This window comes from Megascapheus bottae, chromosome 23 (genome assembly GCF_031878675.1).
Source record: "Megascapheus bottae isolate mThoBot1 chromosome 23, mThoBot2.hap1, whole genome shotgun sequence".
Taxonomy (NCBI): domain Eukaryota; kingdom Metazoa; phylum Chordata; class Mammalia; order Rodentia; family Geomyidae; genus Megascapheus; species Megascapheus bottae.
The window spans coordinates 25,316,768-25,332,169 of NC_143531.1; the positions used below are offsets into that span (position 1 = coordinate 25,316,768).

A 15,402-nucleotide genomic window follows, 5' to 3' on the forward strand; every position below is an offset into this window, starting at 1 on the left:
TGGAAATACACAAAGGGCCGGCGAGGCGCGCCGTGGCCCTGGCAACTTCACGCACGCGGTGCGCACGCGCACTTCGGCGGCCGCGCGGCGTAGAGCGAGGCGGGCGGGCGGGAGGGCGAGGAGGAGGTGGAGTGGCGCGCGCAGGTCGCCCGCGTCGGTGGCGGCGACCCCTCGGCCAGCTCCCGGACGCCACCTGGGAAGCGCCCGGCCGGCTTCGGGAGGGCGGTGGCGTGAAGCTTGTCGGGACTTGTAGTCTGCGGGTCTCTCCTTCCCTTGGGGGCTCCTTCCCGGCCCGGGCGTGTCCGCCCGCCGCACGCTGACTTCCTGCCGCTGCCCCAAAACTACATTTCCCATCATCCTCTCCGCTGCGGGGCCGAAAGCGAAAACAAATTCGGGGCCTTGAGGGTGCCGTGCGCCCCTCCTGCTTCCTGCCCCTCCGGCGCCCTCCTGAGCGGCGGGGAGACGGAAGGCTGCGTCTTTCTCACTCGGTTTCCTCGGCTCCCGACGTGGGGCGCGCACGGGCGGACGCAGGCCTTGCTGGTTCGCCCGAGCCGGCCCGGCGCGTACCGCGCTTTCGCCTCACGCCAGCCCGGGGAACCAGGAAACTTCCCGAGCCGGGCGAGCGCGGCCGTCGCGCAGCGGCTCCGCGCCCTCGGCGTTTCTTTGACGCCCTCCTCCGCGGCCTCCCGGGGCGCGTGGTCCCTCCGCGGGGAGGCCGCGTGCGGCCGGCCATGCACTAAGCCCGGGCTCCCCTATGCTCCGGGGGAGCGCGGGCCGACGCCTCGGGCCGTCGCCGCCTCTTCCTGTCGCCGCCGCTCGCTGCGCCCGAGCCCGAGCCGCCGCCTGCCCCAGGCCCGGGCGTCGAGCCGCCGGCGGCGCGGCCATGTGGGGCTGACCCGCCTCGCGCCTGCTGCAGCGCACCGGCAACATGGAGGCGGCGGAGGCGGCGGCGGCGGCGGCGGCCTGTGCGCCCGACGGCGGGGACGTGGGTGGCGAGGGGCCCCGCGAGGGCACGACGCCCATGGACGCCTATCTGCGGAAACTGGGCTTGTATCGGAAACTGGTGGCCAAGGACGGGTCGTGCTTGTTCCGGGCTGTGGCGGAGCAGGTAAAGGGCCGGGGGTCGGGGTGAGGGCGGCGGCGGCGGGGGGCCCGGGCCGGGCCGGGGTGGGGCCCGGGCCGCAGTGGGCGCCGTCGCCGTCCGCGCTCGCCCCCGCCCCGGGCTGCGCGTGGCCCGCCGGCGTCACACTCGCCCCATTGTCGCTCCGGAACGGGGCGGGCGAGTTGGGGGACCCCTTGGGCGGCCCGCGCGCGGCGTGACGGCTGCAGCCGGCGGCCACCGCCGCCGCTTTTCGGTTGGGTTCCGCGTTCGCCTCCCCTGTCGGCGGCGGCGCCGCGCCCGGGGCGCCGCGCTTTTCCGCTTGCTGGACTTTGGAATGTGGGGTGTCAGGTTCACCCGTGTCACCCACCGGCAGCCTGGGGCTACCTGTGCCGGGACCCATCCGTGCTGAGCTGCCTTTTGAGTCGACTCCACTCCAGCTTACGCTTTGAGGGGCAGTGGAGGGAAAAAAAAAGAAAAGTTTAATTTTTTAAGAGATTAAAAATCGATAGGAAAATTTCTTCGCCTAAAGGATGTTTCTGTTTTTTTTTCTTTTTCGAGAACAAGCTTATTCTGTTACACTGTGTTGTAGGTGTGCAGTCACCAAAACCAATCCCATGTTTGAAAAGCCACTGCCAGAGAAGTTGTATAAAAAAGTGGTACATGACTGGTCTGGGGTAAATTTCATACCTTTTATAGTTTGCTTGTTTTTTGCTTAAGAACTCTTCCCTGCACCCTGAAGGGTGATTCCCCCCCCCCCCCTCGCCCCACCTATTTTAAAATAGCTGTTATAATTTGTAAAAAAAAAAAAAAGAAAGCAAATTAGTATTTCCATCTAGATAGGAGTTAATGCCCATCCTACAAGACATTTGTGGGCTAGCTGTTTTCAGAGACTGTCTTTTTATATTTTTCTTAGCATAGATTAAAACCCGTGTTTGTGTTGTGTTGCGTTGCCCCGTAAGACATTTTTCCTGGGGCATCACAGACCAGACCTCTAGCCTCCTCAGTTTCCTCCTCGTCTCTCATTCTCAAATGCAGGATGGTCCAGTGTGCTTGGGTTATGTTCACACACCCACTTCCAACTCTTACTACATAGATCTAACCCGTTTTGTAAGTTGCCCTGTTCTGCTGCAGCCTCTTCTCCTTCCTCTTCCATTTTCCTCCTCCTCCCTCCACCACCACTGTCATCCACCAGCAAAACATCAGCCATCTCTTCATTTCTTTTTCTGTGATTATGAGATTTAACTTCTAGAAAAGTCAGCCCATAATTATTGACTCGAGTTTGGTTAGGAAGAACATGTTGTGGAGATGAAATATCCAGGTCTAGTTGTGTTAAAACAGAAAGGCATGTCTATCTGCATTTTATGCCATAGATATTTGGTGACTTGGTGCATTTGATCACATAGAAGTCTTTTCATGTTGTAGTGATGTCTTGACCTTTAAGTATGTTTAAAGAGTAAGGACTAGTTTTACTAGGTACTTAACATTAGCCATGCAGTCTATTTTGAGTATATTGAGCTTACTTCAAGACTGAACTTTGGAAGATGCTCTGTTGAAGTAGACATAAGTGTGACCATAATGGCCAAAGGCAAAGTATATGTGTGGAAAAGGAAAGTATTACCAACCTTCTAAAAGATAGGTACAGCTATACTCCCCGGTGGCTCATGCCTGTAATCCTGTAGCTACTCAGGAGGCTGAGATCTGAGGATCATATTTTGAAGCCACCTGGGGTGGGAAAGTATTATTAGACAGCTATCTCCAGTTAACCAGGAGGAAACATAGTAGTCGTGCTGTGCCTCCAAGTGGGTAGAGTGACAGCCTTGAGCAAAAGAGCTTAAGGACAGTGTCCTGAGTTCAAGCCCCATGACACACTGTACAAAGGCTTTATTTGGGGGGAAGCTTTTGTAAATCTAAGGCGTAGAGGTATAATCTCAGTGGCAGTCTTTACAGAAGGGGAGGAGACTTCAATTAAGAGTAGACTTCTTCCCCCCCCCCCCCCCCCCCCCCCCCCCCCGATTTATCTAATATAGATGGGCCCTCTGGTTTATTTTTTTAACACTTGTGGATTTGGGCCCACAAGAAGCCTGACTTAGTAAGCTCCTAGCTGTGAAGCTAAAAATAGGGTCCTCTTAGAGGACTTGTTAAAAATGTGTCTCAGTCTTCCTAATGTCTATCACTTTCTTGTCCTAAATAACCAGGAGAAGGTCTTACTTTCAGCTTATTTTTATGTATATAATAGTTTGTAAAGGAATTTACCGTATCTTTTTTTGTTTTTATGGGTCATGAGGCTTGAACTCTGGGCCTGGGCACTGTCCCTGAGCTCTACAGCTCAAGGCTAACTACCATCCTACCTCTGAGCTCCAGCCCCATTTCCCATTTTCTAGTGATTAATTGGAGATAATAGTCTCACAGTCTTTAGTGCCCAGGCTGGCTTTGAACCATAATCCTCAGATCTCAGCCTCCTGAGTAGCCAGGATTACAGGCATGGTGGCTCACACCCGGCTTAGCATTATCTTTTGAATTCTTCCTGACCTCACTGTTCTTGGACTTGCAAAGTAACTTGCTTAAAAAAAAATTTTTTTTCACCTCTAGTATTTGGCTATATAGATTATCAGTGCCTCACACTTTATGCAAATTGCTGTGTTTTGCTTCTAGCAGCAGGATCAGATTGGTTCTATGAGCTGGAAATCCCGGAGAACCTTTAAATCTGCTTCCTTTTTTTATTAGATAAGAAATAAGCTTTCCTAACTTAATGTTTGCCATCTATTGCTAGATAAGTGGCTTTAATGCTAGCTCACTTGTTAATGGCAGGAAAAGCCCTATCAGATGTCATTGGTTTACTCATGCTATTAATTCCTTGGTACATAACAGAGTCTAATGGTAATTTTTGGAAAGTTTTGATATAAATTGTCATTTGTTGAAATGGCAAATAATTTGGTAGTTTTATGAAATAGTTGGACAGTCCAGTGCAGAGAATGTACACTATATTAGGCTTCTTTTTTTCTTTTTTGTTTCTTTGGTGCTGATACTCGGCCTGGAAATTAGGGCCTTGAATTTTTTGGTTGGCTTTTTTTTTTTGCTCCAGACTGGTGCTCTACCACTTGAGATACTGGCATTTATCTGCTTAATTGGAGATAGAATTTGTTTCAGTATCATAGGACATACTGGCTGTCCAGGCAGTTGTTCCAGTAGTCCTATGGATGCTGGCTGTAAAATGGGCAGCTGGAGACTTCCCTTTCTTCAGTTTTCAATGGAAATACTAGGGAGACTCATTGAGTTGGAGCTGTAACCCTTAAAGCTAGTTCTAGTTAATATAAATAGTTTAGAGGGCCTTCGCAGTGTCATCATTTGGGATAGCCAGTAATGGAAACGGATTTCAGTCTGTATAAGCATGGTAAAGTACTGGGAGGATTTGGAAAATACCTTTTAGGTTGATGCTTTATGATTTTGGTCATAAGAACGAATCCCAGTTCAGTTGATGACAACATAGTTTGCATCCTTTGCTTTATTTTTTTTCTGAAACCAAGGTGGATTTCAGTTTCTATAGAAAGACACTTAAGTATACTCAAGATTTTTTGGGGGAAAACATTTATTATAGGCTTCAGGCACTGGAGGACTAGTGACCAAGTTTGTTTTCTGGTAAGTATAGGATGAGGCACAGTAGTATTTAGCAAGGATTTGTGTAATTAAGATTACAAAGATATCCTCAAAAAGTTGATTTTAGTGACCTGTAGGAGAAATGGTAATGAGATCTGTTTAGAGTGACATTTTGCATAAGAATATTGCTTTTTTTCTATGTCATGTTGTCACGTGTAGAGAAAGACCTGAAGATGATCTTGAAATCACCGAAAGGGAAATGGAGAGACTAGTATATGTTGGATTTCTTTTGAGTGCGAGAGAAAGCATTGGAATTTAAACCCACTTTTAACAAACAGTAATATATTGCTTTTTCCTTTTAGGTATTGCACTCACAGTCTCGCCATGTTGAAGTTAGAATGGCCTGCATTCACTATCTTCGGGAAAACAGAGAGAAATTTGAAGCGGTAATTTAAAATGTCAAATGTGATAGTATCTTGATTTGCATTTCCATTTTGGCCTTTAGAAATGTTTTAGAGGAAATTTTATAGGTTAGATATAAACTCAGCCTATGAAGATGACCCTTGTAAAAATTGGTTTAGTTGTGATATTTTCTAGGCTATTATGTATTATATTTGTTAGTTTGTACACTTTGAAAGCTCTATGCTGGATAAGATAGTAAGTGGTGGGTGGAATGGTGACCTGTATACAATGCTCAGCTGCATTGACGTGGTCAGGGAATTAAGTATGGATTCACAGTGGTCTCTATGATTGGTAATTCTTTGTGAATTAAAACATTCAGACTTGGGTTTTAAAATTAGACTCAACCTTTAATTTTGTCAGAGGCTTTTTTTTTTTTCCCCAGTCCTGGGCTTGAGCTCAGGGCCTGAGCACTCTCCTTGGACTTTCTCAAGGCTAGAGCTCTACCACTTGAGCTACAGCACCACTTCCGGCTTTTTTCTATGTATGTGGTACCAAGGAATTGAACCAGGTCTTCGTGCATGCTAGGCAAGCACTTTACCATTAGGCCAAACTCCTGGCCCTGTCAGAGGCATTTATAGAGGTTTAATTTTGCAGGATTCATTGTGAAATCACATCGGAACACTGCAATTATGTAAATGGTGGTTAATAGTTAAAATGTTGTATAACAACTAGTGTATTTTCCCTGGTATTTCGTAAGCTGTGGAATAAAGTGACAGTGACCTATTTTCATTTTACATTTAACGCCTTACAATATATTAATTATTGGTTTTATTACTGAGAATTATTTAACTTGACAACTTGTAGTGGCATTTCCCTCATTGACTAGTAAGGAATACTGAAACTTTGCAGAATCAAAATACAAGAGTTCTTAGTTTGAATGTGTTCTTGGATTGATGATGAAGCAATCCTATATTCAAGCAAATTTGGGTTCTGTGATTTAGGATGGTTGTAATACATTGTAGGAAAGAAAGTTACCTGCTTGCTTCAACATATATTCAAATGAAACTTATCTTTCTCTTTTTGCCAGTCTTGGGGCTTGAATTCAGGGCCTAAGCATTGTCCGTGGGCTTTTTCCTCTAGGCTAGCTCTCCACTTCCAATGGTTCTATGTATGTGGTACCCAGGAATCGAACTCTGGTCTTTGTGCATGCTAGGCAAGTACTCTACCACTAGGCCAAACTTCTAGCCCCTATATCCCTTGATTCTAGGTCTATATTAAAACATTGGTAATGTAGAAGATTCTGATGTGGTGGTGGTGGTGGTGGTGGTAAAGAGGTTAGGGAAGGCCTGTAAGTAAATACTTGAAGTACAAGTAGAGGGTAAAACTACTGATAGTGGTAGGCATTGTTAACTTTGGATACATACTATTGTTTTCGTTGCTTTTTATATATTTGTTTTGTTCATATAATCTTATAAGGTATGGTTATGTGAAAATAAAGGGGAAAAGTTTCACTTTCATAATAATAGCCTTCTAGAAGTTTCTTTTTTTTTTTTTTTTTTTGCCAGTCCTGGGCTTGGGCTCAGGGCCTGAGCACTGTCCTTGGACTTTCTCACCACTTGAGCCTCAGCACCACTTCCGGCTTTTTTCTATGTATGTGGTACCAAGGAATCGAACCCGGGTCTTCGTGCATGCTAGGCAAGCACTTTAACCACTAGGCCAAATTCTCTGCCCTAGAAGTTTCTTTTGACAAGAATTGGGAGAGGGGTATTGTGGGAAGACATACAATTTGTTACTGTCAAGGTTGTCTGGATGGATACTTTCTGCCTAGAAAGAAGACTCAGATTAGATGAAGGTAACTTGCAATGGTTCCTTATTTTTATTTTTAGTTGTAATCATCTAATTTGGAATAGTATCTGATTAGTGAGATATTTAAATTTTATATTGACTGAGGAAACTTTTTGGAAATTTGATAGTATACAATGTATGAAAGAATGAATCCAAGTTTGTAAAATGTCTCTGGGTGCTTAAAGAGATTCTTGTAGACTAGGAAGTATATTTTTTATTACCATGTTGCTAAACTAGTGGGGCATGCAATTTAAAAATTGAATATGGAAGATCAGATGATTGTCATCGAGCTTTTTTCTTTTTTTTTTTGGTGAGTGATGGGGCTTGAACTCTGGGCCTGGGCACTGTCCCTGAGCTCTTCAGCTCCAAGCTACGGCCCTACCCCTAGAACCACAGCCCTAATTCCTATTTACTAGTGATTAATTGGAGATGAGTCTTTCTGTCTTTAGTGCCTGAGCTGGCTTTGAACCATGATCCTCAGATCTCAGCCTCCTGAGTAGCTAGGATTACAGGCGAGAGCTACCGAGTTGGCCTATGTCCTTGAGCTTTTTCAAGGTACTGCAGTTGTTACGAGGAAAAAAGTTAGGGTAATTAGATAGTATCTATTTTATCTTAAAATAATAAGCAAGGTAGTATTAGAAACACTTTGCTATTGATTTAAAATCTCCAATTTAGTGTTATCTGGTTCGCATCTCTTTATCATGGCTGACCTAAGAGGCAAGGAGTACTTTTTAAAGACATACCCTTTCCTACCTAGTATATCTTTATTTTCATTCTTCTGACACCCAGTTTGCAGGTACTAGGATTTGAATTCAAGGTCTTGAGTTGGTTTGGTTTCCTTGTTCAGCTGTTGCTGAAACATTGAGCCACAAATAAAATCTGGCTTTTTGCTCATTATTTTATGGAATCTCCTGGATTTTTCTGCCTGGGCTGGACCTGAACTTTGATTGTCCAGATCCCAGCTTCTTGTGTGGGATTACAAACATGAACTACTCTCACCCAGCTTGCCACATTAATCGTATTCTTTCATCGTATTTCTAGTTTATAATGTGTGCAATGATTTTGGGTATTACCTTTTTCTGTAATATAAAAATCCTCCTGGGCTAGAGGTCCTCTACTGACCCCTATTTGATTTGTCTCTCTCAACTGCCTACCAACTTGCTCGATTACATCTGGTCAGGTTTGCTCCTGTCTTCCCAGTATGCCATTGTGACAGTTTTTGGAGTATCCACTCCTTGTGTCCAGTTAGATTTTGGCTAGTCTTTGTCTTGAGTCATTCTTTGTAGAAAGCCTTCCTGCTTTCTTTTGTGTGTATTTATGCTGTTTGCTGACTCTTATCACACACACTTTTAAGTTTATAGTTTTAATGGTTTGTATATACTGTCATGAAGTTATGTATATATTTTAATACCGATGTATTTTAGGTCAGTAAGAACTCAGTAATTTAAAGTGAACCCTAACAGTTATAGTAGTGTTGTTCTTATGTATTTCTTAAATGTATTTCTAATGCTTTTTTTTTTTTTTTTTGCAGTTTATAGCGGGGTCATTTGAAGAATATTTAAAACGTTTAGAAAATCCACAGGTATGTGGTAACTTAATACATTTATTTCTTACTTGTATATATCAATACATATTTAAACTTTATTGAGGTAGAAATCTGGTTCTTGGTGGCTCACACCTGTAATCCTAGCTACTCAGGCTCAGATCTGAGGCGAAGCAAGCCTAAGCAGGAAAGTCTGTGAAATTCTTATTTCCAGTTAAGTACCAAAAGCTAGAAGCAGAGCTGTGACTCAAGTGACAGAGTACTAGCCTTGAGTAAAAGAGTTCAGAGACAGTGCTTAGGCCCTGAATTCGAGCCCTCGGGCTGGCATGCACATGTGTATGCACACATACACACACATGGGATATGGTGGTTACAAGTGACAATACTGTGATTGCTTATAAACATTTTCTACATCTTAGGTGCCTATTTTGTGGAACATTTAATTGGTAATAATTGGCATGATTTATCAGAGGTTTCCTCACAAAGGATAGAGCTCTATTTTTATTTTTTGTCACAATGGCTTGTGAATATAGTATATAAAATCTTAATACTGGTGGTTTTTATAGTGCTGTGTTGGAGAGTGTGGGATTTGTTAAGGTGAGGTTTGATTTCTTCCTTAGGTAATTGAAAAGGCAGAATTTGTATGTATGTATAATGTGTATTCTCACATGCCAGACCTAGGTCCCTCTCCCTCCCTCCCTCCCTTTCTTCCTATGGCTTGAACTCGGGGCCTGAGCACTGTCCTTGAGCTTTCTCAAGGCTAGAGCTCTACTATTTGAGCCATATTACTACTTCTGACTTTTTCTATGTATGTAGTACTAAGGAATTGAACCTTGGTCTTTGTGTATGCTAGGCAAATACTCGTGAACTCCTGGTCTTTCCTCAGTTTCCTTACACATAGCTGGCTCTGCTATTTGAGCCACACTTGCAGTACCATTTTTAATTTGGAGAAGGAGTCTCAGAAAACCTCTGCTCAGGGTGGCAAGAAGGCAGATTTCTGTTTTGAAGGTTCTTGTTAGTGGAGTATGGATACATGGAGAAGAATGTCTATTACCTTATTTGCTCAATCATGTTAATTTTTTTTGCTGTTCTTTTTCCTTCTTACAAAATTATTGTTCTCACAATAAAGATCCAATTAGTGGTGTTTAGTTCAGTGTCAGAGCATTTATTGTGTTCAAGGCTTTAGGTACTAGTTCCTAGCATGCAAACAAAGCAAAAGTCTTAAACTCATGGAATGCCTTAAGAAATATAATATAGGAAGAAAGATGTTTTGGTGAATAATTGGGTGTGTCCATTTGATATTCTAGCACTAATTTGAGTGCTTGAGTTATGGCTAAGAATTGCTAGTCATCTTGATATATAGATATCTGAGATGACCAAGAATTTTTCTATAATAAAGGAAATCACATTTAAGTTAGAAAAGTATGTGTACCATATAATAGTACAGGTACCACAACTATTTCCAGCTAGCTTGACAGTGAGTTCACATTAGAACTCTGAATAAATTCTAAATAAGCAATGCCTTGGTTGAAGGGTATTCTCAAAGTTAAAACTGAGTAAGGGAAGTTCAGAGGACCAGAAGTTAGTGTGGAGCATGTGAAGATAAGTTATGAGAGGTAAATCTGTGTTGCTTGGCTCTAGTAGATAGTTTGGCCTGGAATGGAGGTTATGTTTAAAAGACTAAAAATGGAATCTGTTTTGATTATTTACATAAAGATCACCTGTGTGTCCATAAAGTTGCAGCTTCTATAGCACTTATCCCAGATCATTTTTAGGTCCTAACATTGAGTATTTGATATTGGGAAGACATACTATGTATTTTGTTTAGCTATTAGAATTAAGCTCTGACACAGGGGTTTGTATGTTTTCTGAAGAGGTTTACTTTTACTTTTTCATGAGCAGTGTATAAGGATTGCAATTGTTCCACAATTTTGACACAATTCATTGTGATTTTGTTTTCTAATGACACTGAATCTTTTTTCTTTTCTTTTTTTTTTTTTTTTGAAGTGCTAGTATCTTGCTTAGCTTTTGCTCACAGCAGGTGCTCTGCTTGCCACCTGAGCCACACCTCTGGTTTTGGCTTTTTGCTGGTTAATTAGAGATTGGGGTCTCCAATTAGAAATTGAGTAAGCCAGTCTCTTATCTGCCTATGCTGGCTGTGAACCTCAGTCATCAGATCTCAGCCTCCTACAAATAGCAAGGATCATAAGTATGAGTTATCAGTACTCAGCAGTTTATGTAGTTTTGATATTACATGGTCATTAGTTAACAAATTTGCAGAAATTCTTTTCTCTCAACCTGTTGGTTGGAGGGCTTGGGCATTGTCCTGCAGTCTTTTGCACAGAGCTATAGCTCTACCACTTTGAGCCACAGTTCCACTTCTGGTTTTTGAGTGGTTAATTGAAGATGAGAGTCTCTTGGAAACTTTTTTGCCAGAGGTGGCTTTGACTTGCTATTCTCAGATCTCAGCTTCCTGAGTAGCTGAGATTATAGGCATGAGCCACCAGTGCCTAGCTTTTGTCAACTTTTTATCTTTAAGATGTACATTATACAGAAAAAGTGCTAAGTAAAATTACTGCTCATAGTAAGTGAAGGCATTAGTAATAGAACATTGATTAAAGTTATTATTATTATTTGTCTGTCATGGGGCTTGAACTCTGGGTCTGGATGCTGTCTTGAGCTTGTCAGCTTCAGGCTACAGCCCTACCTCTGGGCCTGAGTGTTGTCCCTGAACTTTTCAGCTCAAGGCTATTGCCCTACCCCTTGAGCCATAGCCTCACTTCCTGTTTTCTAGAAATTAATTGGAGGTAAGAGTCTCATGGGGTAAATGCCCCAGATTGGCTTTGAACTGAGAGCCTCAGATCTCAGCCTCCTGAGTAGCCGTGAGCCACTGCACCCTGGCTAAAATTATTATTATTTTTTAAAGTAATTTTCAATAATCCCAAAGGGAATAATTTATGATAGCCATTGTTTACTTAACCAGACAAAAATAGCATTTAGTCTAGAATTTTAAGAAGTCTCAGATTTACGTCTGTGTACACACTGGCTTTAAACCTCAGTCCTCAGATTTCAGCCTTCTGAGTAGTGGGGATTATAGGCATGAGCCACTGGTACCCTCAAAAAACTGCTTTTTCTTTTCTTTAAACGCTTCCTGATTTTCTGCTGTTTTCTTGAAATGGGTTCTGTTCTGGGGACTAGGTTGGAAGATAAACCTTTTCTTCAGTAAGTTCTCAGTAAGATACTTAGCAGACTGCTTTTTAGTGTAATAAGTTATGGTCTGTTCTATTAAATGATTTTTTAATACAATATTAATGCCGGGCGCCGGTGGCTCAGGTGGCTCATGCCTGTAATCCTAGCTACTCAGGAGGCTGAGATCTGAGGATCAAGGTTCAAAGCCAGCCCTGGGCACAAAAGGACCTGAGATCTTATCTCCAATTAATTAACCTCTAGAAAACAGGAAGTGGGGCTTGGCTCAAGGGTAGGGTGGTAGCCTTGAGCTGAAGAGCTCAGGGACAATGCCCAGGCCGAATTCAAGCCCCATGACCCACAAAAAAAAAAAAAAAAAGGAAGAAAAGAAAAGAGACTAAGCTCATTAGGTATGTTGCATAAAGAGTATATATAAAGGTATTATACAGTGTATTATAAAAATGTGGTATCTAACTTTCTTTTCCTTTAATACAGGAATGGGTAGGAGAAGTGGAAATAAGTGCCCTTTCTCTTATGTACAGGTAAAGACAATATAAATAAATCAAAATCACTGGAGGAAAACTACGTTTAAATAAAAATGTTAGACTAGCGAAGCCATTTTATACCTTGAGTATTTTTCTGTTCTCTGTTGGTTTAGTTGTTGTTCTTTAGCCCAGGCTGACCCCCAGCTTTCTGTCTACATGCTCCTGAGAGAGTTCTAGATTATTATAGGTGTGTGGCATTGTGCTTGGCTTTATTTTATTTTTGAATTGATTCAGTTAGATTTTGCTTTTCAGATATCAATATTCAGGATTTTAAGTTTCTTGAAATGTATTTGGGTAAGGATATAGAAATTTTTCTGAGCTATGTTCTATCGAATTAACTGTAAGAGAAATGACCTACTTTTTCCCAGGGCCTGTTACAGTGACTGGCCATCAGAATAGAACTAAAATAACATCTTGCATAGTTTTACGATTACTGTTCAGGAAGGAACAGACCAGTGTTTTTTATTTTCAGAATATTAAAATTTCATAGTTAAAATATCTGATTTTATTTATATATTTTTAATTTTTTTAACATTAATTTTACATCATATTTCAAATGACAAGTTTAACAAACAAGTGTTCAAGAAGGGAATCTATATGATTTTATTTTTTTGAGATCTCCCTTTAGAATTGTATATGAAATTATTTATATACAAATTCTGTCTGGATTTTCATTTATTTGGTTGGTCATGGTACTTGAACTTTGGGCCTGGGTCTCTGAGTTCTTCGGCTCAAGGCTACCACCCTACCACTTGAGCCACAGCGCCATTTTCCAGTTTTATAGTGGTTAATTGGAGATAAGAGTCTCACTGACTTTAGTGCCTGGTTGGCTTTTAACCATGATGTAAGCTTCCTAAGTAGTTAGGATTATAGGGTGAGCACTGTGTCCAGCTTGAAATTTTATATTTTAGAAAATATACCTTTCTGTAGGTATTTTGCACTGGGTTTTTATGACTTTTATTGTTTGCGTTTTTATTAGTATATATCAAGTGCCTAGAACATGTTCTGTATCAAGGGCCTTCAGGTTGAATTAATGATAGTGAGTGGGTAAAAGTCATGCGATATATTCCTTAAGTAATGCTTACTGTTATTTTCAGGAAAGATTTTGTGATATATCGGGAGCCAAATGTTTCTCCATCACAAGTAACTGAAAATAATTTTCCTGAAAAGGTAAGACTTTTCTGTTTGTAAAGGATTTAAGTGAAATACCCAGTTATTTGCCACTTTGACCTCTTAAACTATAATTTTTGATGAGTTTTTGAAATGTTTCTATGAAGAACTGATAGAATTTTAATTGAGACATGTAATCTTGTATTCCCTTGCTACTATTGAGTTGAATAAAGTTGTGAATGTAGGGTCTAAGTTCTGCATCCATTAAGTTTGCTTTGACTAGCTGTTTCAGAATCATATAGGCTAAGTTGAAGAGACTTGTATGTCACCATACTAAAAATGTTGAGGAGAGGGCTGAGCAAAGCCCAGTGGCAAAGCGCTTGCCTAGCAAGTGCAAGGTCCTGGGTTCTATCCACAGTACCAAAAAAGAAAAGACAACATTCTAAGAACTTGGCAGTTTTGTATGGCCTTTGCTGTGGATCTAACCTTTCCAACTATAGTTTTGGGGATATGGCATTCTAAACAAAATGAATTAAGCAAATTTTTCTAAAGTAACTAACAATTAGACAATACTTAATATTTTAAGGCAAGAAAATTTATCTTTGAGTTTTGACTTTAGAGACATAGCATTATTAGTGAAGTTTGTTCTTACTCTCTCATGCTTTTACTTTTTTGGAGACAGTGTCTATAGGCTAGGCCGAACTTGAACTCTTTCCATTCACCTACCTTAATCTTCCGGCTATGATTTTCATGCTGTAGAGTTTTGAAGTATACCACAATTTGACATTTTCTTTAAGGTTGCTCCTAAAATACTTTTTGTTTTTGTTTTTTGAAAACTATTATTGTTTTGTAAATGTGTATATGGATATGACTGAAATATGTCTTACTTTTCCCTTTCAGGTGTTGCTGTGTTTTTCAAATGGAAACCATTATGATATTGTTTATCCTATAAAGCATAAAGAAAGTTCTGCTATGTGTCAATGTAAGTTACCACTTTCTGTTTATGTAGGAAATTATATACCTGAACTATATATAGGTTTACTAGGAATTTGTGTATTAAGATTTTTTTTTTTTGAGTTGTTAATACTTACTGTGGAAGTCCAAATCACTGAACAAATCAAACATTTGAAAGATAGGGATCATTAATCTCAGCACTGTTGACATTTTGGGTCAGATAGTTCTCCTTGTGGATGCTCTCCTGTGTCCTCTAGGATGTCTGATAACATCCCTGGCCTCTACCAGAAGGTGCTACCTGTGACAATGAATCTCCAGGTTTTCTTAAATCTTCCTTTTAAGAAACTTCTTTATTCATTTGAGGATAATGCTGTGGGAGAGAAGATAAATGGATCTTTTCATTGTTAGGTCCATTGTTACCTGTGTGAGAAAGTACAGGTTTCTCATAAAAAGCCATGGAATGGTGCCAATCGTGTAACAGATTTTCTTCTGTTCTTAAGGCAGCAGTGGCCAGTAAAGATGCTTGTAATAAAAACAATACAAATTTTAAAAACCATGTTACATTTTGAGAAGTCCCCAAATAAAAGTCTACTCTGTCTTGGGCTGTGTCTTCCCCCACGTTCCCTATTTGTCATAATCTGGATTTAACTTGTGGGGGAAAAAGGCCTGTGCAGCCTGCCCCCCTCCTGTATTTCAAAGTGTGGGTGATAAGGGGTGCATCTCCTTTTACCAGAATCTGGAAGAAAGATGGTCTGTGACAAGCGGGACTCTGGGGATTAGTTTAGATGGTGAGGACCACCGTGCATGAATTCTTAGTGCACTTGTTTCCATAAAGCTCACTGTAATAAAGCTAATAAACAGTTGTCAAATTTAATGTGGTTTTTCAATTTTTGATAAAATTTTCAAAGTGGATTGAGAATCTACTTTGAGTTTTTATGTAAAATTAAAATCTGAAGCCAGGTGATAGGATAGAAACATCCATTTTTTGTATGCCAATACTTGTGCTTGAACTTGGGTCCTTGTTTTCCCTGAACTTTTGCTCAAGGCTAGTGCTCTACCACTTGAACCATATTTTCACTCCCAGCATTTTTGGTGTTTTATTGGACAAAAGAGTTTCACAG

At 41.4% G+C, this 15,402-nt stretch overlaps 1 protein-coding gene across 4 annotated transcripts in view; it reads left to right on the forward strand.

Moving 5' to 3' along the window:
• The first annotated feature begins 893 nt into the window (after nt 1-893).
• Nucleotides 894-15,402, forward strand: part of Otud4 (OTU deubiquitinase 4) — a 33,396-nt gene continuing 18,887 nt past the window's right edge. For 2 of the 4 annotated variants that reach the window (XM_090356889.1, XM_090356891.1), the window contains exons 1-6: nt 895-1,108; nt 5,059-5,142; nt 8,475-8,525; nt 12,168-12,214; nt 13,315-13,387; nt 14,228-14,309. In XM_090356889.1, the coding sequence (XP_090213015.1) occupies nt 929-1,108; nt 5,059-5,142; nt 8,475-8,525; nt 12,168-12,214; nt 13,315-13,387; nt 14,228-14,309 (517 nt within the window). In that variant the 5' untranslated portion in view covers nt 895-928. Of the gene's footprint in view, nt 1,109-1,341; nt 1,777-5,058; nt 5,143-8,474; nt 8,526-12,167; nt 12,215-13,314; nt 13,388-14,227; nt 14,310-15,402 lie in introns of those variants that run through there. The other 2 variants (XM_090356890.1, XM_090356892.1) reach the window with 2 other exon arrangements.